This window comes from Botryllus schlosseri, chromosome 2 (genome assembly GCF_051294905.1).
Source record: "Botryllus schlosseri isolate E-star chromosome 2, Bs_hap1, whole genome shotgun sequence".
In the NCBI taxonomy this organism is placed as follows: Eukaryota; Metazoa; Chordata; class Ascidiacea; order Stolidobranchia; family Styelidae; genus Botryllus; species Botryllus schlosseri.
The window spans coordinates 3445619-3470988 of record NC_137237.1 but is presented as its reverse complement, the minus strand read 5'-3'; the positions used below and the strand labels follow the sequence as shown (position 1 = coordinate 3470988).

The 25370-nt window shown below is 39.6% G+C and overlaps 1 protein-coding gene across 6 annotated transcripts in view; it reads right to left on the bottom strand.

The window, feature by feature from the left end:
* Positions 1 to 25370, bottom strand: part of LOC145433034 (transient receptor potential cation channel subfamily A member 1 homolog) — a 50327-nt gene that overhangs the window by 6982 nt on the left and 17975 nt on the right. For 3 of the 6 annotated variants that reach the window (XM_080309930.1, XM_080309925.1, XM_080309928.1), the window contains exons 10-26: positions 23718 to 23825; positions 22070 to 22272; positions 20815 to 20959; positions 20675 to 20695; positions 18109 to 18322; positions 16961 to 17076; positions 15467 to 15592; positions 14664 to 14684; positions 12952 to 13044; positions 10701 to 10935; positions 8503 to 8533; positions 7574 to 7715; positions 5196 to 5411; positions 3059 to 3259; positions 2136 to 2333; positions 1316 to 1384; positions 585 to 764 (exon numbers count right to left, since the gene is read on the bottom strand). In XM_080309930.1, coding sequence (XP_080166056.1) covers positions 585 to 764; positions 1316 to 1384; positions 2136 to 2333; positions 3059 to 3259; positions 5196 to 5411; positions 7574 to 7715; positions 8503 to 8533; positions 10701 to 10935; positions 12952 to 13044; positions 14664 to 14684; positions 15467 to 15592; positions 16961 to 17076; positions 18109 to 18322; positions 20675 to 20695; positions 20815 to 20959; positions 22070 to 22272; positions 23718 to 23825 — 2319 coding nt within the window. Of the gene's footprint in view, positions 1 to 525; positions 765 to 1315; positions 1385 to 2135; positions 2334 to 3058; positions 3260 to 5195; positions 5412 to 7573; positions 7716 to 8502; positions 8534 to 10700; positions 10936 to 12951; positions 13045 to 14663; positions 14685 to 15466; positions 15593 to 16960; positions 17077 to 18108; positions 18323 to 20674; positions 20696 to 20814; positions 20960 to 22069; positions 22273 to 23717; positions 23826 to 25370 lie in introns of all 6 variants that reach the window. The other 3 variants (XM_080309929.1, XM_080309926.1, XM_080309927.1) reach the window with 3 other exon arrangements.

Sequence of the window (25370 nt, the reverse complement as noted above, 5' to 3'; positions counted from 1 at the left end):
TACAAAATGACATGATACAATTCCTGCTTGCGCCAATGGTTCAGGACTATATAAACTATTCGAATTCAATTTCAATAACACAAGAGGTTTGGTTGACGTAAGAACAGAGAACAGAAAACATGAATGGACATGTTTCCATTAAATTATTTTACTATAGCTTACGACAACGTAAGCTGCAAGCTTCGATCACTTCGTTTGCGGTCAATTTATTAGTGAGAGAACAATGGAGGCTCAGTAGAAAGCACGATCATTGGATGATTGGTCGCTCTCACGGGTTACATCAGCGTTTTGCGAACAATCCGAACATGTGCAAGATACAGTGATTTTAATCGACACCGATTACTTGATGACTTGAAATTGACTTGTGAATTTTGCTCCGAGTCACGAGTCAATCCACATTTCTGATGCGCCGAGTCAAGTCAAGTCAAGTCATTTTAGCAAAGTGACTCGAGTCAAGTCAAGTCATACGAAAAAGGTGACTCGAGTCTGACTCGAGTCAAGTCATGACTCGAGTCATCCCAACACTGAAAATCACTGATTGCAACTTCTCGGAAACTCTGCATGCAGCATAGAGGTCTCTCTACCTTCTCGCGGTTCAGAGACTTGTTGATGTTTTCCACCGTGAGATCGGAATCTTCGAAGAAGAATTTCTTGAACGCGTTCGCCCGCCGGTACTTGTTCACTTCGATGGTCTGCTTCCGGAGACAGACTTTCTTCCGGATGAACTCCGGCAAGGTGAATTCCACGTCAAGCGCGAGATCAACCTGTAGTTATTATTTTTAGTAATATTCAGGGTTGTGACCAAGTAATAAGGTCCGGAGTCACAAGTCAATTTTCAAGTATCAATACTGATCGAAGAAATACTAATTCTGCGGAAATTTAACTACTCCTTGAAGTTTCAATGAAATGCCTGTCTATTACTACCCTGTCGTTTATAAATTGCGTAATGGTGAAATAATTACCGACAAGATAGCGTTATGGTGAAGCGTCCGGCTTCTTGTTCGGTAGGTCGTGGGTTCGATCCCCGGCCGGATCAGACCAAAGACCTGATTAGTAACACTGGTATCCATGGCTTCCCTGCTTGGCGCTCATGCATTACAGGGATAGCATGGAGGGGTGGTGCACGACTTAGAAAGCCGTAAAGGCTAGATCTGCACTTCCTTGTCCAGCGGCATATGCACATCAAGAGCTCATGGTATGCATATGCACAGATCGTGTGTATGTGTATAATGAGTCGGTGTATATGCCGCGAAAACATCAAGGACAAAAATAAACTACGTCCTTTCCTTTCCTAATCAAATTCATCGGTACTTACCGTCATGCCTAATCTTTCCAAAGTTGCGTGTTCTTGAACTTGTATAATATCACCCACTGCCAAACCGACCTATTGAAAGCATTCCACGATTAAACTTGTTGGCTAGGCATACCATATTTTCAGCACCCAAAAAGAGGACATTATATTTTGCCGGTAAATAAAAAGAAAAAGTAGAATTGTTGCTATGCCACGTTTCCTTGTCAGTTGCAGGCAAAAGTTACAAAAACGCGGCAAGCAAAAGTTTTTCAAGAACACACACAAAAGCAAATCAAATTTAATTTTCAGATTCAGCCCATGAATACTTTGCGGTCCCTTTAACGTTTTGCCGATAAAGAATGATAATATAATTTGAACGAGTTCGCGAAATTGCTCCCAGGATATCATTGAAATTATATACAACCGTCAGGATCTTCGAAAATGATTCAACCAATAAGCGTGTTAAGTTCGAACTTGCGCCAGAAAAATTGCGCCAGATCCTTACATGTAAAAAGGCTCTGATGTTACAGAGATTGTCGAACAATGTTTGCAACAGCAATCAAGAAGGCATGGCTGGTAGGGTAATTTGTTGGTAAACCAGCAATTCAGCACGTTTCATGGCTACAGTAATTTATTGGAAATGAATACAACGTCTCGATAAAAGTCTCGTTGAAAATATAAGTCACTAACTTAAAACGCGAAAAAAGTAGGCATTTGGGCATTTTTGAGGGACTTGCAGGACCAATCATTTTTCTCTGGAAAAGAGAATAAATCATCCTAAAAAAGAACGCATGGACGCGAAGATCGACCACAGTCTTATGTAATAGCTATGAAAGCGACTTACCAGCAAATTCATGATGATAATAGTCATCACGATGAGGAAGATATAGAACAGCACGTAGCTGACTGTTTTCGTATAAATGCTATCGAAATATCCAGCATTGTCCTCCTTGTCGCCGAAGAATATCGATCCGTAGTCCAATTCGCCGATCATCATCACGGTGGTTTTGATGATGGAATCGTACCACGTTGCAAATACATACTATAAGAGAACGTCATAGATCGAATTAAAATTTGAAGATTCATCCAAAACAAGTACATCTTTTTTGACAGCAAGTAAAACGAAATTAGGCTTGTTACGTTTTAGTTTGTTTCTATATATTTCTCTGAAAGTTGCAGGCAGAAGTTTGAAAATGAATAAATACAAATACAGACAAAAAACAATAAAATAATTTTTCAGATTCAGCCCACGAATACTTCGCGGTTCCCGTAACTTTCGTCGATAAGGAATGATCATTTTTAACGAGTTCGTGAAATTGTTTACACGAAACATCATTGAAATTATACACAGCAGTCAAGATGCTCGAAACTGATCTAACTAATAGGCTGTCTCGCCTGAAGGACATTTGGGCACTTTATCGTTTTCGGAGGACCGTTAGCTTTTCTTGCGAAACGAGGACAATTCGCCCTCAAAGAGGACATATGGTAGGCCTAGCAATAGTAAATATGCTTATGTAGCTATTATTATTTTCATTTTGAGACTTTGCACGACAAGCTGTCTGCGATTTCGTTGTGACACGTCGCTGAGTTATAGTGGTGTTATGTAATTATACTCAGCATATGCAATCTGGCTTTTGGGATATCATTTATTCGCCTATGCTATATATATGCCCACTGATATATATAAATATATATGATGTGTCTGTTTATGATTGACTTGGTTAATAGATATCGCCAAGTCATGTGTAGCTGCTACGAAAACGTTACCTGGTTTCCTAGTAAAATGTTGAAGGCGAACGCGAATCCCAAAATGAAAAATAAAAAGACGAAGAAAAACTGTGCAAATGTCTTCAAGATGTCCGTAAACATGACCACGAATATTCCCAGATACGGGATCTTTTGAATGAAGAGCAACAGCCCCATCCAGGCAAGAAAGATCGCAAATGCGCCGACTTCGCTTTGCCACTCCTGAAGTAAATAATGTTTTTCTGTAATCAGAAGTAACCATAACCAGGCACTATGAACAGCCGTGAAAAGACGATAAATTGAATCACTGCTTCAACTCATATTTAGTTTGTGCGATATTGTAACTGTGGACTCAACAGGCCCATTTTTCGTTCATAAATGTGCAATTTCGAACTATATACCAATTCTGAAACAATTGATTGAGAGAGAGAGAGAGAGAGAGAGAGTCAGAGAGAGTCTTTATTTTCATCATCCAAAATACATAACACACGGCAGTGATGGTGGTACAGCAAATATGCTGGCACAGTATTCGGTATTAGATAGGAATGATCGATAAGACCGTGAAGGTCATCTAGTCTGATCACACCAGCATCAAACAGGTACACTTGACTCTGAACAGTCTGGTTGTAAAAAAGGTTACAGTAGTTAAAAAAATAAAATAGAAGAAAAATTAAACGATGGTAGCAAATGATGAATGAAGCAATGCCTGGGCGAGGTAGGGCAACAGGTAGGGCACAGTGTTAGTGTAACGACAAGAGGTGATCAAGTAGGGCTTTTTTGAATCTATTATAAGGCAATTCACGGATATGTGGTGGTAATACATTCCAGATGATAGGTCCCGAGTAGTCGATAGATCTCTTAGTTAGGTTGCTATTAGGTGGGGGTAAGTAGATATTTCCTTTTGACGAGGATCTCGTGTAGTGGGAGTGGACATTTTTGGCAGGCATGAAAAAGTCATCAAACACAGGAGGCAAACTATTGAAAAAATATTTGTGAATGATTTTTGATACTTCGAAGCGATATAGTTTGTCAACGTGCAAAATTCGATGCTTACGGTAGTAAGGCGATAGTTTGGTACGTAAAGGTACAGATGAGATCAGCCGTATCGCACGGTATTGCAGGGTTCGAATTCTGCACAAAAATGTTGTGCATGCACTTCCCCATACTACGATTCCATATTGCAGGTGAAAATGGAAAAGAGAGAAATAGATGGTTCGTAGTATTGATCTGGAAACCAAAGATTGCAGACGGGTCATTATTCCCACACACCGAGCTAGTTTTGATATTGTGCATTCAATATGCTGCTTCCAAGACATTTTGGCATCAATGGTGACGCTGAGATATTTTGCTGAGTCACATATGGAGATTTGTTTATGATTGATGTTCACAGTGAAATTATGATTGGCATTATTTAAAAGGAACATCTCGGTCTTATCTGCATTCAAACTTAGTTTGTTCATAGCTGCGCTTAATCTGGTGATTTACTAGCAAATTAGAGCTTTGCATCCTTATTATCATGAGAACGACAAATGTATGTAGTCCTAGCTTAGCTCGTTTCGCACTCAGTTGTCCTGTAGCATTCAGGGTATTCAGGAAAACCAAAAACTATAATTAAATTAAAGCATAGAGACACTTCACAAATTAGATTAGAATTATATTACCGGCATTTCGCTCTAATTAGAGAGAGAGAGAGAGAGAGAGGGATGATATTATTTTTCGCCTGCACCATCGAGATGCTTTGACGACGGACACGCGATACGACCGACAGGTCACCTAGTTCTGCATCCCCGTTTTTTCTGCTCCATGCTATCCGTGGATGCTGCGGATACTAGTTTTCGAGTCTTTGGTCTGACCGGGCCGGGAATCGAAACCACGTCCTACCGATCGAGGAGCCGGACACATCACCATTACACTATCTCGCTCGGCAGTATATTTAGACAACTAATCTGCTACCACTACCCTAAGCCTAATTCCTTATACATGCCAAAGTGTCACACGCTGAAGTGTCACAACTATATAGCTAGTATGTCGCATGGTGTTATATCCAGACGCGAAAAAAGATATACAATGCATAGTTGAAACAGGTTAGGCAATATTTCAAACTTAGTTTAGTGCAAAAGGTGAAGCGTGTATTGCTAATCAAACTTAAACCCCATACCTGGCGCAGCCCAGTGTTGAATTGAAAGTCTGCCATGACTTCGCTACTATTACTGCTACTCGTGAAGGCTAGGTCCTCCGCCGGTACGGTAATAGGGTCGATGTAATAGCTCTCGTAGTCCAGCGTCAGCAACAGTGCCAGCACGTAGAGCGATACTTCGACGAAATTTGTGAATTCCGAAACGTATCGCAGGCGTTGGTTAAAAAGTTGGAAAAACTGTCAAGTAAACAAAGAGACACTATAACTAGATGGAGTAGAGAGGGGTCAGTAACGAAGTACTCAAGTAGGTTTCGTGTACCCGCACTACTTACTCAAGTACTTATGTTTTCAAACTGCATCCACCAATGCAAAACCACCAATAACTCTACAAATAGCAAATATATATTAAGTAGCGTGTTAGAGACATAATATCTATATGTAGATTGTGCGGTTGTGCATCATTCACCTTTAGTTAGAACCCTTTGGCGTCATGTCCGGCTTAATTCATTTTATGTAGTAGATGGAGCGAATTTGTAGTGAAAGTAGAGCCGGGAAAGTTGGGAAATTTTTCAGTTTGGGTTTGGATTAGATTGTGTATTTATTGAAGTATTTTGATTTCAGTTTACCGGATTCCTATTAGAGACATTGTGTCAACTTATTAAAGATTCAAGAGACGCAAAGAAGGTTGTGCTTTGTCTTCCATCGAGTACACGTTGAACACTACCGGAAAGATACCCCTGTGTGACCTTGCATAACGTAAATTGCCTGGGAACGCAATATAGCGCAGTGGTATAATCCACTGCTGCAACACCTATGGGTTGCGGGTTCGAGTCCGGCCGAGGTCGACTCCCGAATTCCTACCTAAGTGTTGGAGGTTTATCTAGGCTCCTCGCCATCTCACTCATCCGCGTAAGCGGCGTCTTATAGAAGTCGTCCGTGCTACAAGTCGGCAGCTTCGGAATTAAAATCAAGCACATTGGTCTGGCGGAATTGACCATAGTAGTCGACAAACACCATGAATACCACAAAACAAGCAAACAAGCAGTGACGTGCGGTCAGGGGAGGCCACTGAGACAGTGCTTCACCAGTCGTCAGGATCAGTAAAAGACAATTGTGACAACTTCAATGACTTTAACACCTATAATTATGTGTATTTTCCATCGATGATCATGAACGACTAATTTTTAAACATGGTAACATACGAAATCACGGAGTTCACATATTTATTGTTCAACAATATAGCGCGAAAGGGAGTTGAGGCACGGGCTGGCCAAGCCTTGCCTGTGATGGCGCAATCCATCATAAAAATCTCAGAATTTGTATTAACTGGCATTAATCGAATGCTATCGTCGCAATGATTCCGAAAATATAAATATTTATCACTTACGATTACCAGTACCCCTCAAAATCGCAAATGAATTTTGAAATTAGGCATTGTTACGTACAATGACAGCGTAGCGAAACAACGACCAGGTGAGGCACTCATTGTAACTAACAATCCGACAATCGCAGTGTAGTTATACAGTGCGCCGTCGACTTCACAAACCAACGGCGTGGATGTAGAATGAATCGTTTAGTGGCCAGGGCAAACATGTAGCGCGGAGCAAATACACTCCCTTACTGATGTATAGCCTGTATGTATTTATGTATTTTCCGTCCACACCTATACCTTCAATTGTGGATAGGGTTGCATTTAAAACATTAATGAATTTTAAAACAAACATGTTTATAAAAAAGTTAAAATCAATTGTGACGTCATAGTGGATTGACATTGACAATTAAAATATAGGGAAAATAATAAATATAGCTACTTTGACGAAATATCTGTACTATTGCTGTTGAACCGACTATTTTGAGGGTTCCAACCATCCCATATCGATATTCGTCGGCTATATTCGGCGGTAATTGTCCGTAGGCACATACAACATCTTTTTGGAAAGTATTTACACAATTATGGCATGATTTGACAACTTAAAAAGACACAATTAATTTTTGAAATGGCCTTTATTTAAAACACTGTTTGAAACATGTTTTGAACGAAGTGTTTTTAACAATCATTTGTTTTAAAATCAACCCAATTAGAAACTACGTCTGAGATAAGTTTTTTCATTTTTATGAGTGCAACTCAGTATAATATTTGGTATGACAACGGTCGTTTTGAGTTAACAGCGTATATATATCTTCTAATCACGACAGTTTAAAAAATACTTCCTTGAGCAGTACAAGTCAGATATTTCAATTTCTACTTCCAGTGAAGTAGTTTTGGCATGCCTAGGGAATCATAATAGCTTTTATTTGTAATTGAGTAGAAATGTAAGGTCTATGTGTGTTAGCTCTACTGCCTAGCTTAGCTAGTCGAACTTTCACACACACAACCTATAAATGGCAAGTTAAATCACCTCTCGCAACAGATTGAAGGCCGAAAATACGAATATTGCCCATCTAAGTCCTTCAAACGTTGTCGGCAGCCGCTGGCATCCCCGGTCGTATCCGGGAAGACCCAGCAATTCGTCACGATAATAATAACAGTCGAGCGATTGCCTGAGGAATTCGATAGAAATTTTTATCAGATGAAAGACAGTTTTTTGTATGGTAATCAGATTCGTAAACAGGTCGTGACTCGTGGGGAACGTCTGAGGGAAGGTGCTGATCTGTTATTCGTAATCAGCGCTCTAAATTTTAAACTGGATCACAGAACATTTTGGGTTGGATTGGGAAACTATGCCATAAGCCAGCAGACTTGGACAAATAGAGAATTCTAGCTGTATAATTATACTAATTACAGCGAAATGCCGGCAATCTAATTCTAATCTAATTTGTGAAATATTTCTTTGCTCTAAATCTAAATCGAATCGAATATGTGAAATATTTCTATGCTCCTATTTTAATTCTAATCTAATTTCTGGTTTCCTGGTAATGCTACAGGTGAACTGTATAGTGCGAAACCAGCCATGATTGCTGCACAGACATTTGCTATTGTCATGCTCATAACAATGAACTGACTTGATATTGATTGAACTTGACTCAATGTCCAAGTTTTCGTTAACTTAGCAATACTAATTCTAATCGAACCTGAAAAAAAACTGTGCAGCTATAATCCTAATTTTACTGCAATTTACAAAACGAAAACACTTTGTAGTTGTAATTCTAATTCTAATCTAATTTGAAAATGCGGAAAATTTTCTAGTTGTCCAAGTCTGTAGGCCATAGCATACAAAATTTTCGATATAATAAAGAAAACGTCATCTTGAACCGTGTAGTTCCTTGTGATGGCATACAACTGACTTAGTAAAACGATATTATCAGTTAGTATGATGAATTCACTCACTGATCAGGTTCGTAACCGGCTGCGATGATCTCTGCAAAATTAAGTCAACATATTACCACTCAAACAATACCATGTTCTACCAGCGAGTCGTAATGAACGCTCTCGGTAGGCATAATTTAATGCGGTCTGTAGTTTTGCTCTCATCCTTCTCAAATCGGCATTTGCGTGGCTGAAGAGTGAAGACGCGCGCGCCGTCGAGACAGCGTGTCTGCAACGCATTTATTTACGGTAATTGATGTCGGATTGTGTCGTCTTAGACATAATAAACATCAAATAACAAGGTATCAATGAACTTGCACGAGCAATATATAATTACAGAAATGAACAGCGGCCTAGCGCGATTAGAATGGAATATATCGTGGCCATATCGTGGACCTCCCATACCACTCCTTCAAAAAGGAATTATTCAGTCACCTCATCTCCCATTACCAATGATCCGCTTGTCTCCCACCAAATTTGTAGTTTCTTTAGTATTTTATTTTTATGCTGAGCTGAATTGATTGATCCCAACCAATGCATCCAAATTTATAACACAATATCTGTATTTGTTAATGCAGGGTGTGATCAGACTAGTTGACCCTACCCAGAGTCATATCGGTCACACCCTGTCCTATACCGTAAGTTCATTTATTGTTGTTGCATGTGCCAATGATGTTTTCTTTACGGTTGGACAAATCAATAAATATCTCTCTCTCTCTCTCTCTGCTATTGGGCGATTACGGTACCCTTCTCTCGTACCGGCATGTCGAAAAATAGACGCGCAGGTGCCAACCGGCTAAGAGCTTATTCTTGGAGCCACCGAACTTCAAATACAGTATACACAATTGAATACGGAAATATAGTGGCTGACACACGTCAGAGGTAACCGTCACCCCTGAATATGACTGTGAATTGGAATATACTATCCCATTGTATTCGTGTGGTTTTGGTAAACTAACTGATGCCGTTGCTACTAAATTGTTACTGCTCGTGATAACTACCAGAGCTGAGGACAATGATTTGAGTGCTGGAGTCTGAATCGAGTATTAATTCTAATGATTCGAGTCGAGCAGTGATGATTTCGAGCACTGAAATTACACGTTTTTGCCATCGAGAATTTTAGTTTCGATACTATTTCCCACCGTGGAAGCCTTGAACCCTCGATTGGTCTTATCGCAACATACGAAACATCAGGGTTGTAACCAAGTCAGAAGGCTCCGAGTCACAAGTCAATCTCACTTTTTTAGATTTGACTCTAGTCAAGTCGAGTCATTTTCAATTCGCCACCGAGTCAAGTCCGTGTCCAAGTCATCGAGCAGAGGTTCGAGTCCGAGTCATAGTATTATGACTCGAGTCCGAGTCCAAGTCATTGTGTTGACTGCTCAGTTTCCAGATAAAGTCTTATTAAACCCACTGTTATAACTCTGTTTGGTGATATCGAATGGTTCGCATTTATAATATACTAATTTTCCCCACTTGTGTTAGTTTTTGGTCGCATTTTCAAGTACCAGTACCAATAGACGAACTCCCAGTAGGGTGGTTATACTTTGCTACTTTTCGAAATTACAATGAAACGTCGCTCTTGGCCGTCTGAATCTCGAGTCATATGACTTGGTTCGAGTCATGCGTAATGACTCGAGTCCAAGTCGAGTCAATACACATATTGACTCGAGTCGAGTCGAGTCATATCCGTATTTTGAGAAGTCAAGTGAGTCAAGCCGAGTCATCAGAAAATCGTGACTCAAGTCTGACTCGAATCGATTCATGACTCTAGTCATTACAACCCTGCGAAACATGTAGTACAATGCTAAGCGTACGCACGTTGGTGGAAATGACAATAGCGTGACGTGATCAACTCACAGCATTGTCGTAAAGTGCAATGGAATATGTATTGTCGAAAAAATATAAAATCATCTTCAGTGTGATGTAGAACTGGAATCAAATTCCAGTCGCATGAGAGGTACATATTTGAACTTCCCGCATCATTCATACTGAAATGGCGCCATAAAAGTGATATACGAATACTTTACTCGAAGCCCAATCCTTGATTTATGAATCGAATCACTCAGGTACTAGATTTTGTCTTGCCATACTAACTACATTATCGCGTGCTATCCAACAACAAATGCAACACATATATTGTATGTACAATGTACATGTACAATTGTGAATCACACGTCTGTTTTGATTTGCTTACGCTTGAAGTTGATGAAACGTACCTGCCTCTCCAGAAGTACTGTTGTTTAAGATGTACTGCCTGGAATTGACGACTAAAGCCCAATTAATTTCGTACGGTCGCGGCATGACCATCATGTAGACGTTTAGCAGCACGAGGTACACGATGAACAGAGAGAGATTTGAGTAATAAACGTATCGGCCGAATCTCCGCCATTTATAATTCAGAAGTCCGGTGACAACGGGGTGCAGTAAAAGCTCTTCACGTTTTGCAGACACCTGCAAATAGACTATGATTATATGGCGACAGCTTGAATCAGTATATGCACGGATATATAGGAGTTGACGCTAGCTGACCAATTTCTTTCCTAATGGTTGTTTTGGTATTTCGTTATCACAAAGCAGTGAAGCTCGTAACGGAAGATTTCAGTCATTGACGAAGAGAATCCCGTCATTCAAATATGCAGGCAGGGCCGTAACTGCCGCACCAAAAACCCCCAAATTGGAGGGGGGGGGGCGAGCTCAAAGGGGGCCTAAATTATTTCGTGAATTAGCATAAATTATGGAGCATTTTTTGAAAATCCATGCAACTTTTTAAAAAGTTTTTCGCGATGCGCGCGATTTCGAGCCGCCAGATATCTTAATTATTGGGTCCTCCCCCCAAAAAAATACGCAAGATTTATAGAAATACACATATCGTCGTTGGCCATTACCGTGCCACGACGCACCAAGACATATAAAGTTTTCGGCCATGCAACATGCGACTCCAAGAAGTGTGCCAGAACGATCGGCAGCGAGACGACCTTGACCGTAAAGGACTGCCCTTATGCTGACCGAAAACTTCGTTATATATACAAAATACATATAAGCTTAATTGCCCATATGGACGCCTAAATGACTGGCGCCGAATGTTCCTATCTTGGCAATCTGAACCTCACAAGACAAATACCATCCCACAGGAAAAAAATTATATGCCAGTGAAGAAATACCGATCCGAAATCGTGTGATCGGGAGGTCACGAAATAACATCATGTAACGAAGTCATAGCAACGGGTCCGCCTGACCGAAGATGTTCAATTATTATTTACAGGCTTTACAGTTTCAAAGACACCTCACTAAGCTCTACTGGTAAATCTGATTACGTGATCAGAGAGGACAAGACATTGATAGCAATATATATGCATTTCCCGATCTTATTGACCGATTTTATGACGGATTATCGAAAATTTTCGCGCTGCGCGTTGGCTCACTGAACGGTACAGCTATAATGTCGTGGTCCAAGCGAACAACGTGATGATGGGGGTCAGTTTATCACCCTATGGGAGCCCAGGACTCAAGTTCGTTTTTTGGGAGGGGGCTGACGAAGTGCTGTTTCGTTCCTGCCAACGGGTAGGCCTACACACCAGGAGATGTTTAATTATTGCTGAGGGGTCCTACCCTTTCAAACACACTTCACTCAGCTCTACCTGTCAATCAGATTATGTGAGCAGAGAGAGGATAAAAATTGATAGCAATATATATGCAATTCCCGATCATATTGACAGATTCAGTCATGAATTATCGAAATTTCGCGCGCTACGCGCGTTTCCGCGAGTAGAGCCGACTCATTAACCGGACAACCAATGCATCAGATAAGTAGTGGCAAACAGCGTATAGCCTGAGGGGGTCTGGGGGGGTCTTCGGTTTATCACCACATGGGGGGACCAGGACCAACGTTTTTTGGGGGGGGGGGCTGACGAAGTGCTGCCGGATACTATAAATTAACATATCATACAAAGGCTAAATGCCCACAACTACCTATAGTTTAGCGGTTCAGAACCCGTGTTCAAACGAATCGCAGGTGTGCCCGAGCTCAAGACAGAAACCAGACTGGTACAGCAGAAGTCACGCTGGTCTACTGTAAATATTCATTATCATCATCTTCTTGTTTTGTGTGAATATCATGGTGAAAGTTTTTTCTCCTTTAACGCTGTTGTTGATACACAGTTTATGTTGTGCAACAGTATTCTATATTAATGCATTTAATGTGAAATGTGGTAGTTTGTCGTTTTTGTTATTCGGAGAAAATTTCGGATTGGCAGCCGGCTTGTAGATTATCGTAAGGTTCCACCGGTTGGTAAAGTTCAGAAACGATGTACTAATATGCAGGCTACTGAATAATCATATTCGAAAGCGAGATGCCAGAAACTAACATCAGTAGTTACCATTGAAGAAATTTCTCCTTGTATCGTAAATAGCACTGATATATTCTACATATATAGTAGACTGGCTCTCTGGGCAAGTTAGCAACTTTACCATTATCTTCAAAGGATGATTTTTCTGCAGCTCATCCGAATCTTTGGAATACGTTCTCGATTCGGGGGTGAGGCGGCTGTTGTCATCATACACCTGTGGCAAGTATAAAATCTTTAGTAAAACGGGAAGTGTTGCGTTCATGAAAGTTACTGCTCAGTACAGGGATAATGTAATACCCTTTCCATAGGCTAATTACAGAGCTGGCCAGTAACGAAGTACTTACACAATTCACGTACACTTAACTTACACTTACACTTACACTTACACTAGCAGTGCTTACTTGTACTACTCTGTCCAGTGGCATATTACTTCCACTTTTAGTTCGAAAATGTTTTAGAAGATTGCACCTATTTCTAGTATTAACACTAATTTTGTGCTAGTTCCAATGATGGAACTTACTATCACGAAAGTGAAGAATTTACTATCGCGACCGAATCTACCCTTTTAAACTACTTACTTGAACATATTTCATATCTTTCATTTGCTGCTTCGATTTCAAGCAGTTTTGAGATGTCTTGAAAATTAAAATTGCTACTTCTACTTCTACTTGAGTAGAAACGCTGATTACTTTGAGCATCTCTGTCCGATTGCGTAAACTGTGTCGGGAACACAAGTTATTTCAAACAAATATCATGCAATGTAAGTATAAGATGTAAATCAGAAGCCCCTAGGGGTGGATCGCACAGATGCCGATCAAAAAGTAATCTTCGATCGCCTTAATCGGGGATAATTTAATCCGCGAGTAAGGTCACCCGCTGGTTAAACGGCGATCGGGATCTGTGCCACCCACCCTAAGCCACTAAATTTCAAGCATCTGTAAGTCAGTACGGGCTACCGTTACTTTTTCTATCAAAACTGATTAGCAATATACTGAGTTAGCGGGCGAGGAAAACTAATAAAAGCACAAATCCAAATGGTATAACAGTGACTCATGACGAACGCACATGCTAGTCAGCGATAATACGGAATATGCACAAAATATTCGGGAGAAAATCGCAGTAGATCTTCACCAATGCAATGCCATTTAATAACCGTGTGCACAGGTGCTCACGGTTAGACGAAAAATGATGTACTGCCATATGCCTTCATTGAGGTGTACAGTAGCAAATCCGCTCCGCGTATTCCGGAAAATACCCCCTTTCTAGCGACACACTCAAATTGTACAAAATATAGTCTTACGGTCCCGGTTATGATTCCCAATACCCTACGCAGGCTTGGACAACTATATAATTCTAGCGGTAAACTATACTAATTAGAGCGAAATGTCGGTAATATAATTCTGAACTAATTTCAATTCCTATCTAATAACGGGTTTTCCGGATATGCAACCAGAGAACTGCACAGTTCTATCTCGTGCTTATGAAAAGGAATTCTGATTTAATATGAAGTTAACTGTATTTTGTTACGATGTATTCAATTTCAAAGTTTCGTTAATTCGAAAAAAATTATGTGGCAGTAATTCTACTTATGATTCTATTTGGGAAATCCGAAAATTTTCTAGCTCTCCATCTCTCCATGCGCAAATCTGAAGCGTCGTATGGCAATTCTTGAATGCGCAGATGAATTCCCAAACAAGGCGTTTGTTTTAGGCTTTGGCAAATAAAATATCACGCGTTGACTTAGAAACGAAAAATAAGAAACAATAATATCTTCAATATTATTATTCGTTAGTGCAACAACCATAGCGAATGACATGCCGATGTAAAACTCACGTCTTTATTGCTGCGAACAGTCTTCAGAAAGAAAATAATTTATTATACAGTATATAGATTGAACTGAAGAAATACATTGTAGCTATAAACGCATAATTTCACGGTGGTACAGAGTACATATAGAAATATGATGCGGGTGATATATAGCCTATATGCTGTTGGTTGATCACAAGTTCATATATATGCCATTTAACCTATGGAGTGGGTAGCTTTGTATTACATGCTTACTATGCTGCGATACCACTAATCAAGGTTTCAAATCTTCCACGGTGAATAATAGTATCGAAATTATATTTATCGTTGATAAACTTTTAGTGGTATGGAGTGTTTAATTTCACGACTGGAAAAATCCTCACCCGCCAGTCGACTCGAATAATTGAAATTGATGCAGATTCGAGTGCTCATTGCGCCCAGCCCTGGGCCCCAACCTATAACATTGTCACAAGCGCTATTTTTGAATTATCCACGTTATCCATACTTTTAGGAGGTTACATCAAGTCATAATGGACTAGAAGCTTAACAATCGTTTGATTATCGATTCACTCGTCAGGTACACGACTTCACTTTTGAGTATTGCATGGCAAGAGAAACTGTATCGCACCAGTATTGATTCTTGATAAGGATAGACTTTTAGACTAAAGGTGGCTTACGCTGCATATTTTGGAATAGCGTGTTTTCAATCATGATCTATAACCTTTCTTCGTTTCGTGAAAACAGACCTTGTATATGCACCACATATATTGGTATTCAATGTCACCATAACCTATGTATTGGTCGCAGAAGAAATTAAAGGTTCTATGTACCACGTAGGCGTTGTCATCGCCGGCATCGTATATATTCTCCTTCCTTTGGCTATCTGCACTGCTAGTATAGTCGGTCCAAGCGGAGCTAGCGTAGACATCATCGAGAAATTCGTATAACAACGTAAGCTGTAAAATATTGCCGATAATGTAATAAGCGCTGGGGACAGAGCACAGAATATTCTGCAAGTTAATGTCAATTTCTAGTGTGTCCTCGTGAGCCTATGAATAAATAAATTGATATTATTGTTGTTGCTGCTAACTTGGTATATATATTAATGGTGCTTGGTATATGTGACCTTGTGCACATCAGACGCTTCTTTCAGTGATAAGGACCAATATTTTAGCTTTATTGGTCAGGGGTAATCGAAATATCCGGGTTAAAGACAAATATGGATATATTACTCAATTTTAAATTGAAGTTTTGTACCTCCAAGTAACCCTTCAGAAAATATATGATATCGGTGTCGAGAGTTATCAAATCAATTAGAATATCTGACACAATAGGTAGCATTACATAAATAGCCAAAAAAAGTCGCGTCTTAATTAGTTAACGAATGCGGTTACAACAAAAATAGAAGTTCGGAGAAAACGTAGCATATCGTGACTGCGCGAAATACCGGTCTGAAGGAACAACCCTACAAATGCTGCACGTGAACAATACACGAAAAGGTCATTTGAATAGCTTCATAGATCAGCAGAAGTGATTTCATTCTTTCCTAATCGCATTACGTGAATACTTCGGTAACAAAGCACTGATCACGAGTCCCGCACTCATACGATCAGTAACAGGTCACGTCAGGAAATGGATGACCATAAGTCACGGAGGGATATGTTCTTATTCTGTAATGGACAGTTCCTGAATTGACTTTTGTTTTGAAAGCTTGAGATGAAACAGCGTATCACTGCAAATTCAGCTGAAGAGAAAACAATATAGCTGCTTCCCAAAAACTTTAAAACTATGTCTGGCTTATTTTGAAGGAAGCCGCTGTAGCCGACATGTCTTGTTTTCATCGAGGAAAATCACAGAAACACGGGGAGAAATATTGCAAAGGCTAACGAATTTATCATTTCAGAAGGGATGCACCATCATTGAATGCAAATATAAAGCTTATCAATGACACTACTATGTCTGATCTTATTGGGTTTCAGTTGTGGTATATAATCTAAGGATTGCCTGAATCAGCCGATTATGCTGGACACTTATCCGATTCCTGCAGTAAATTGAATTCGCCCATAAGTTCCGACACACTCCTCAATGATGCCGCATAATGAGGTGTAAAGGTTAGCACAGGCAATGCAGATATGAATAGGAAAACGACTGCTTGCTTGTTGCGCGAGTTGGTGACCCCTGGTTTAAATCATTGTTTTAAACACTACGTTCCTTCGTGTAATTCTGAGCTAGGTTATATTTTCATGCGTCACCCTTTGGGTGTGAACACGCATTACGCCGAAGGTGTGGGTCGTAATTACGGATACAAACGATGCAGCGTATACCTTATAGTTATCATCCTCCGGTTTTTTACCGTTGTCTGTGATGCACTGGTTGTAAACTATTTCGGCCAAGTCCGGCATCTTCTTGATCAGTTTCCTCATCGGAGTGGTCATCCGACCTACGCGCGTATAAAAATCAAATAGGTTTCCACCGAGGGTATACAAATACATGCATCAAAAATTAAAGTAATAAATCGTACCGGCGGCGTCCTCCATTTCTTAAGATGTGCGGCATGAGAAAACAATTTTGAGCGCGTGACAAAAATACATCTCAAACATTGCAAAATGGCCATTGGCCATCCATGTTTATACAATACATACATGCGTATAACCTATATGCGCACCCCACGCGTACATGACAGCAGACTTTATGGACAACCAGATGACTAATTAGACTAATTACCACGAAATGCCGGAAATTTAAATTTAATCTGTGAAATGTTTCTATGCTTTGGATTATAATTTGATTTTTGATTTTCCTGAAAATAATAAATGGAAATTGTATAGCGAGAAACGATCCAATCTCGCTGAATACAGACATTTGTCGCTCTAATGCTTGTGAGATTGAACTCTGACCGGATACGAACTGAACTTGCTTCGATTTCCAAGTTTTTGCGAATTCAGTAATTCTAATTCTATTCTAATTAAAAAAATACTGTGTAGCAATTATTCTAATTCCAGTATAATCTTGAATATACCGCGCAGCTATTATTCTAATTCTAATATAATTTGGAAAAAAACTGTGTAGCAATAATTCTAGTTTCAGTCTTAATTTGAACAAACTGAGTAGCTCTTACTGTAATGCTAATATGATTTGGCAGAAGCTGTGTAGCAATAATTCTATTTTCAGTCCAATTTTCAATGAACCGTGCAGTTATAATTCTAATTCGAATGTAATTTGAAAAAAAAAACGTACAGCTGTAATTTTATTTCATATACTTATAAAAACTGCAGCAATAATTCGAATTTCAGTCTTTTTCTGAATAAATTGTGTTGATATAATTCTAATTCTAATTCAATTTAAAAAAATGTGCAGCAATAATTATAATTTCAGTATAATTTTGAATAAACTGTGTAGCTATAATTATTATTATATTATAATTTTGAAAAAAAAGTAAATATTTTAACGGTCCAAGTCTGGCTGAACGTACCATTCACTGGGTTATAAACCGCGTTCCGAAGAGAATCCTTCCAGGTGGAGTGTCTCAGCAAGGCAACGACGCAATCCTTTTGGTTCGAATCTATTGCAAAGTCCATGGCGTTCTTCCCGTCGCTAGATCGAAACGTCACGTCAGCCCGCCAGTTCAACAGGAGATTGACCATTTCGAGATGGCCGTTCTTACACGCGAGGTGCAGAGGCGAGACCTAGACCCAGGAACGCAATATGCCGGTTAAGTTGTATCACACGAATGATGAAATTAGCGTCAGTCAACACTGCCCTTTTAGGTGAGAAAATTTTGTATATTATGAATCCGAGGACTTCGATATCACCATAGAGTTTCACAGAATTGGGTTGAACTTGACTTGAGCTCGATACTGAACAGTAAACACTATGACTTGGACTTGGACTTAACGCGGTGGTGAATTGAAAATGACTCGACTTGACTATAGATTCAGAACTATACAAGTCAAATGGACTTGTGACTTGTAGCCTTGTGACTTGGTTACAACCCTGGGTGGTGGTCTTGAAGTGATGTTTGATTCTATCCGCATTCTAAATTAAGCATACTTCGCTTTTCTCTAGTTGTCTCTATCTCTAATGCTTAATGACAAGGTATTTGCTTTTCCTTAGGTACTAAATTAGGTGGTCTCTATTTAATGCTTACGTAGTTTCATTTTTCGAAGCGAGCAGATTGACAATGGAATCATTCAATTGTCCTGTCATTCGAAACGTGTTGGTGATGTTTGGAGTCAGGTTTTGTACCTATATACTCTTTTGATCAATGGAGCCATTGCTTCTATAGCCTCTTTGTAGTAGTCAGGGTTGTAATGACTCGAGTCACGATGTTTTGGTGACTCGACTTGACTCGAGTCATCTTTTCAAACGCGTAAAATGACTCGACTCGAGTCACTTTTTGTATGGACCCGACTTGTACTCGAGTCATTGTACATGACTTGAACCAAGTTATATGACTCGAGACTAGGACGGCCAATACAGACATTTCATTGTAACTTCGAAGAAAAGTCAAGTTACCACATGATTGATATTTCGTCTATCAGTTCTGATACTTGGAAAATAGGACCAAAAACTAATAAGACAGAAAAATTACTATAACATGAATGCGAGCCATTCTATATCTCTCGAGCAGAGTTGAAAAAAGTGGATTGAAACCGTTTGAAGAGGTAACTGAACAGTGAACTTAATGACTTGGACTCGGACTCGACCCTCTACTCGCTGACTTGGGTTAAGACTTGACTCGGTGGTGAATTGAAAATGATCTGACTGGACTCGAGTCAGAACTATACAAAAGCGAGATTGACTTGTGACTCAGAACCTTGTGACTTGGTTACAACCCTGGCAGGACTTACTATAAACACGAAGAGTCAAAACCGGTCGAATGCAAAGGATGACATGCGTGTTGTCCCATCAAAAACGTACACCCACAATGTCAAGTTTTACAGAAAAGCGGCAGCATTCATCACATTAGTCATTCGTAGGGCTGGCCACACTCGAATACTCGAATCGAATCAAAACCTAATACTCGAATCAGAATCGAATCACTCAGGTACTCGAATTTGCCCAGCCGTAGTCATTGTCATTAGTGAGGTTAAATCGAAAATATTGAAAACAAATGCCATTCGCTATTACTTATATTGATTAAAACAAACATACGGTATGCAATACCAAAACTAATACATTTTGATCTTAGTGTGTTATGTCCATTAGTATAAAAAATCTCCTCGCACAAGGCCACGAAGGGGAACACGTAGCCCCCCAAAATATAGGGGTAATGGTCTAACACAAGCAACATAATTTGCATGACTTTGGTAATATACATAGAGTTGCATTTAAAACAAATGATGTTTTAAAACACATTGGTATAAACATATTTTAGTGTTTTAAAAATGCCTTTAAAATATTGTGTTTCTCAAACGTTGTGTAATTACGTCATAATTGTGTAAATACTTCTGAAAAAATACGCGGTATGAGCCTATGGACGATTTCCACCCAATATAGTCGACGTATACGATGTGGAGTGATTGGAACCCGCAAAATCGTCGCTGGTTTAACCATTATAGCATGTAGATATAGATGCTTCGTACGGAATGGGTGTTCTGATGACGGTGACCGCCGACAGTAAAATGCTGCATAACGATGTAATCCCGGTTAAAGATATTTTTGATCTGTTTAGGACAGTGGTCAGAATCCCATTACGTCGAAGGAGCCATATTTACCCTATATTTTCAATTGTCAATGTCAATCCACTGTGATAAAACAAGAATTCGTGACGTCATGACTGAAAAAACAATAAAAAACATGTTTTAAACAAGGGTCCTGTTTTAAACATGCTTGTCTTAAATAGATTTTTATTTTAAATGCGACCCTACACATACATAACCAGACAAAAATAAACGAACTGAAATTCTTGAAAGTCAAACGAAATAATGAGATAGTCACACAGCAATAAACCAAACACATCGCATGCTATGCTTTAGCAACAAAAACACACGCATTAAAATCAAAACGAATGATGATGCAATATTCCACCGTTTTACCTTGTTAACAGACTTGTATGCCTTGAAAAACAAAAACCGTATCGTTCCACTGTTAGAAGCGATCTGGTATCTCTCGACCCCATGTATTAAGTCTCCAAATAAAAGTGCATCGAAATGTATAACTCTACTGAATAAGTTACCTTTATTTTCCCCCTAGGTTGTACAGATGCGCCGGCCTCCAATAAAGCCCTAGCCGGTTTCTCCCAACCCGCTGCCGCAGCGCTGTCTAGCGGAGTCCATTGCTTTGCGTTTCGTAACTCAATATTTGCGCCAAGTTGTATCAGTCTGCGTACGAATAAAACCAACAAGAATTTACGGAGAGTTGATTAAATACTGTAATCTTTTACGGAAAAGCGATATATATTGTTTACTGTACAGGTGTAAAAGCATCTGAGCTGCAACCATACGTAACGATATAAACGTAGAGCATCGATATGAAAGTTCGGGTAATTGTAAAGTGCAGCCTCGAGCAACGATATGTCCGTGAGTCCTCAATAATCTCTCTATTTACAAAATATGGAGTTACCTGCGACTGTTTTCTTGCAATAGAGTATTTAAAATCGAATTATGGTTATAAATACGAATGACCTATATGCCTATATCAAAATTGATATTTTGAAAGGAAATTGATTGCACGAATACGGTTTCAAATATGATCTAAATACTGGAATACCTACTTCTCTAAAACGCATTTACATCGTCTTGAGGTCGGTGTCGGGGTATTTGACTCGACCTATTTCATAACTCTCAATATGAACATTGAGCATTGGAAATGCGCGGTTTGGCATAGGTATACGTGGCCTTAAATATGCAGTGGTAGTCGGACGTGGACAACTAGATAAGTTTAGTTGCCTGATTAGACTAATTAGAGCGAAATGTCGGCAATCTAATTCAAATCAAATTTGTCAAATGATTCTATGGTCCAATTATAATTTTAATGTAATTTCGGGTTTTCCTGAAAATGCCACAGGAGAACTTTATCGTGCGAAACGAGCCAAGCTTGTTGTACAAACATTTTCCATTTTCCTGCTTACGGGAATGAACCGTGATTTAAGATGAACCGAACTGGATTTTTGTTGTATTTCTTTCCAATTAGGAATAGAATTCAACTTCCAAGTTTTATCGAAATCAGTAATTATAATTAGAATCTATTTTGGAAAAAAATATGTATAGCTATAATTCCAATTCTAATCTTGGTCGGAAAAGCTGACAATTCTCTAGCTGTCCAACTCTGTGTAGTGGTAGTGATAGCAGTGTAACAACAGTTCTAGCTGGACAAGCTGTACCAGGAGCAATAATAGTAATAGCAGTACTATAGCTAATGCAGTATAGCAGGGGCATTAGTGCGACTTAATGGGTAGAAAGGGCACTAAATATCGATGCACAAAAACTCACGTATCTACGCATTTCACATTTCCCCCCATCGCGGCCAAATGCAGAGCCGCGTTGGCGTCCTCGTCGCCCGCGTTCAAGATGGACCTGTCTCGCGCAATCAGCTCGGGAATGACGAGGTCGTTTCCGTTCAACGCGGCCATGTGCAACGTAGTTCTGTCGTCGTCGTTCTTGATGTCGGCGGGCGCGCGATATTGCAATAGAAACTGCGAACATATACATCAGTGGCGTGAAGAGGCAGAGGTGACGATTATCAGTACTACTACTACTACTACAGAATCAGGTTCTTCGTGTCATTGCAAAGGCCCCGAAAGGGTCTGGGTGTGCAGCTGACATATCGTCCCTAAGGATTTGGTGTTTTGGACGTAGAATATACGAGGAAGCCAAAAATCGCGAAGTTCATGTATCAATTCCATTGCGACCACTGCCGCGCAATATTCGACGTCTACTTATCCTCGGAATCAAAAGCGCGTAAGTGCAACACACGCGCGTCATGACTAGGGCTGGGCAAAATCGAGTACCTGAGTGATTCGATTCTGAATCACGTATTATGCTTCGAGTCGAGTCGAGTATTCGAGTATCACACATTATGACGTCATAATAGAATGTCATATGTCAAAGTTCAAATATGTACCTTTTATGCCACAGCAAAGAATATAATGCCTGTTATCCACCACATTAAAGATGCTTTGATATTTTTTCGACCATACCTATTTCATTGCACTTCGTGACAAGGTTATGGGATGATTATGACTTCGAAAATGTATTATTTCACGTACGCTTTGTAGCTTTGTACTATGTTTCGTATGCTTCAATGCAGCCAATCAGTGTTTAAGCCTTCCACATTGGAAACTAGCATCAAAACTATAATTCTCGTTGATAAATTAACTTTCAGTGGCGAGGAGCTTGTAATTTCAGTACTCGAAAATATCGTCTTTTACTACTCGACTCGAATCATTAAAATTAATACTCGATTCAGATTCGAGTACTCGAATCATTGTGCCCAGCCCTAGTCATGACCAGCCAACTACCACTACCATTATAGTCAGGACGAATTACATGAAAACACACCTCTCTATCAAGTATGCCGGACGATACCCGTGGAACAATATCTCGATGACTATCCGACAGCCGACGAGCATGTCCGGATTGTACAGATGTCCGCATTCAAGTCGAAATACAAGTAGTTTCTACTGAATAAATACCCAACAATCCACAATTTGACACATCGACCTCGCCTATACCGATACATGTTACATTCATGTTCATCGGGTTTCCTTTTTATGTCATCTTGTATTACTTTTCAGCCAGCGTGCATGCCTCTTATCACATGTTCTAGCTACGGCAATGTGGATGTCTGATCAAAAGACTACTCCAAGTCGTTCCTCCTATCTTTTCATTGTGTCGCAATCTTGTGCTGGTTTGATCTGATGGAATAATGCAATTCAGTGACTGAATGTGGAACCAAAAATCCAAGTTGGAGCATCAATTTCAACACCTACCATCGGGTATTAAGGATAAGGTAGATACATCGAATACAGTAGGATATTCCTTTAAAAGCGAATGTAGCTTTTGCTGATCCGGTGCGTTGGGTGGCATAAGCGTCACTTGGTTCGAAAAATGTTGATGACAAAATAAGACGAAGTCTTACTTTTACGGCGTTAACATGTCCCTTCGACGATGCCATATGTAAAGCTGTGTTGTTATATCTGTCCCTCTCTTCGATGAGGCTTCTACCTTTTGAGTGTCGGAGCAGTAACTGAAATATACAATAGCATTAACCAACACATCAAGTGTTTCGGAAGAATAGCATATGTGGGATATCTGAAAAGCCATTCGGGGAAAGCTTGAATACTTTCCTAAAGCCCGAATGTACCTTGTTATGTTACAAATTACAGAATGCATGCTGTATACACATATATAATATTATATATACACACACCACATTGCATATTTGCGTATAGTATATAAGCCATCGGTGATCAAAGCAGCTATCGTTAGTGCTCAAGTTGAAGCGGAAGCAGGATCGCAAATTTCTATACAACTACAAGTATGAGCAACTATTTCAACATGCCTAAAATCCTTCAAGTCGAAGTCGGCCATGAAGATCTGAAAAGAAGCCAAGTAAGTTGTTTCAAAATGTAAATTTGGTAGAGAAGTCGCACACTTTTAATAGTCGGTCAACGTTGGCTGTACTTTAGACAATGCAACTAACTCAAGACGTCTTATGACGCTACAAATCGGTGGAATTTTCGAATATATCTTCGCGGTGGAATCAAAGTACTTTATATCCATTTTTTTCAAATTTTCAGATCCATTTTTCAAATTGATAGAAAATCAAGTTTTTGTAAATCTTTCGATTTTTTCGCGCATATCTTGGCTGTGTTTATGTTTGTCACATCGTGTCAAAGTCAAGCATTGCCATGAAAGAAAATGAAAACTCAAAATATTCTCAAAATGTGTAATTTGGGCATCAGCCACTCTAATTCAACGGCGATGATATACCCAGTTATCGTATTGCATGGGCCAAGCTTAAAGCAACTAGTGTTGTCTAAAAAAGTCAAGTAGAAGTGGAAACAGTCAAAAATACATAACCTCAAGTACTTGATTACTCCGACAAAGTAAAGGTATTGTCTTTTGGTTTGCCTTGTAATTAGCGCATGGCCTTGGAATATAAGTATACGATATCTATAACGTATGCGTCTTTATATTCCTACATTCTTTTGATAATCTTATTATATAGTCACGCGTAAATGGTGCATGGCGTAATATTGCCTTACAATGAATATGCATGAGTCGGTACTCGGTGATGTTCCACACTTTATACATTGACGGGGATTATGAGGTGGATCGCCAGACAAAAGCATCGGCTTCACATTGTGTCGGAATCCAGTGAAGTATTATAGTCACAGGTCCTTAACCTGTTGGTGATTATTCTCAGAAGGGGTAATTTGGCATTCTCGGGATTAATCGTCCTTATAGCTTCCAGGTTGGATTTTAATGAACAGTATTCGACACCGCGAATTAGAACCTGTCCTAAACACTCGGAATTTGCCTCGTGCCTTTTGTGGAATTACAGTATTATGGTATGTTATGTATTGTAAAACTTGAAGATAGTCATTCACATTGCAGGTTGAACTGATCTAGTCTACATTCAATATCAGCACTAAGAAAATGCATTCGTAACTTTCGGGCTAACGTCCAATTCGAATAGGCAATACTTTTCTTTGATCTAAGTTACTTCAATATACGGTTGTGTAGTATACGGAACTTATGAAGCTCCTACGTCAGTGGTTGTCAAACT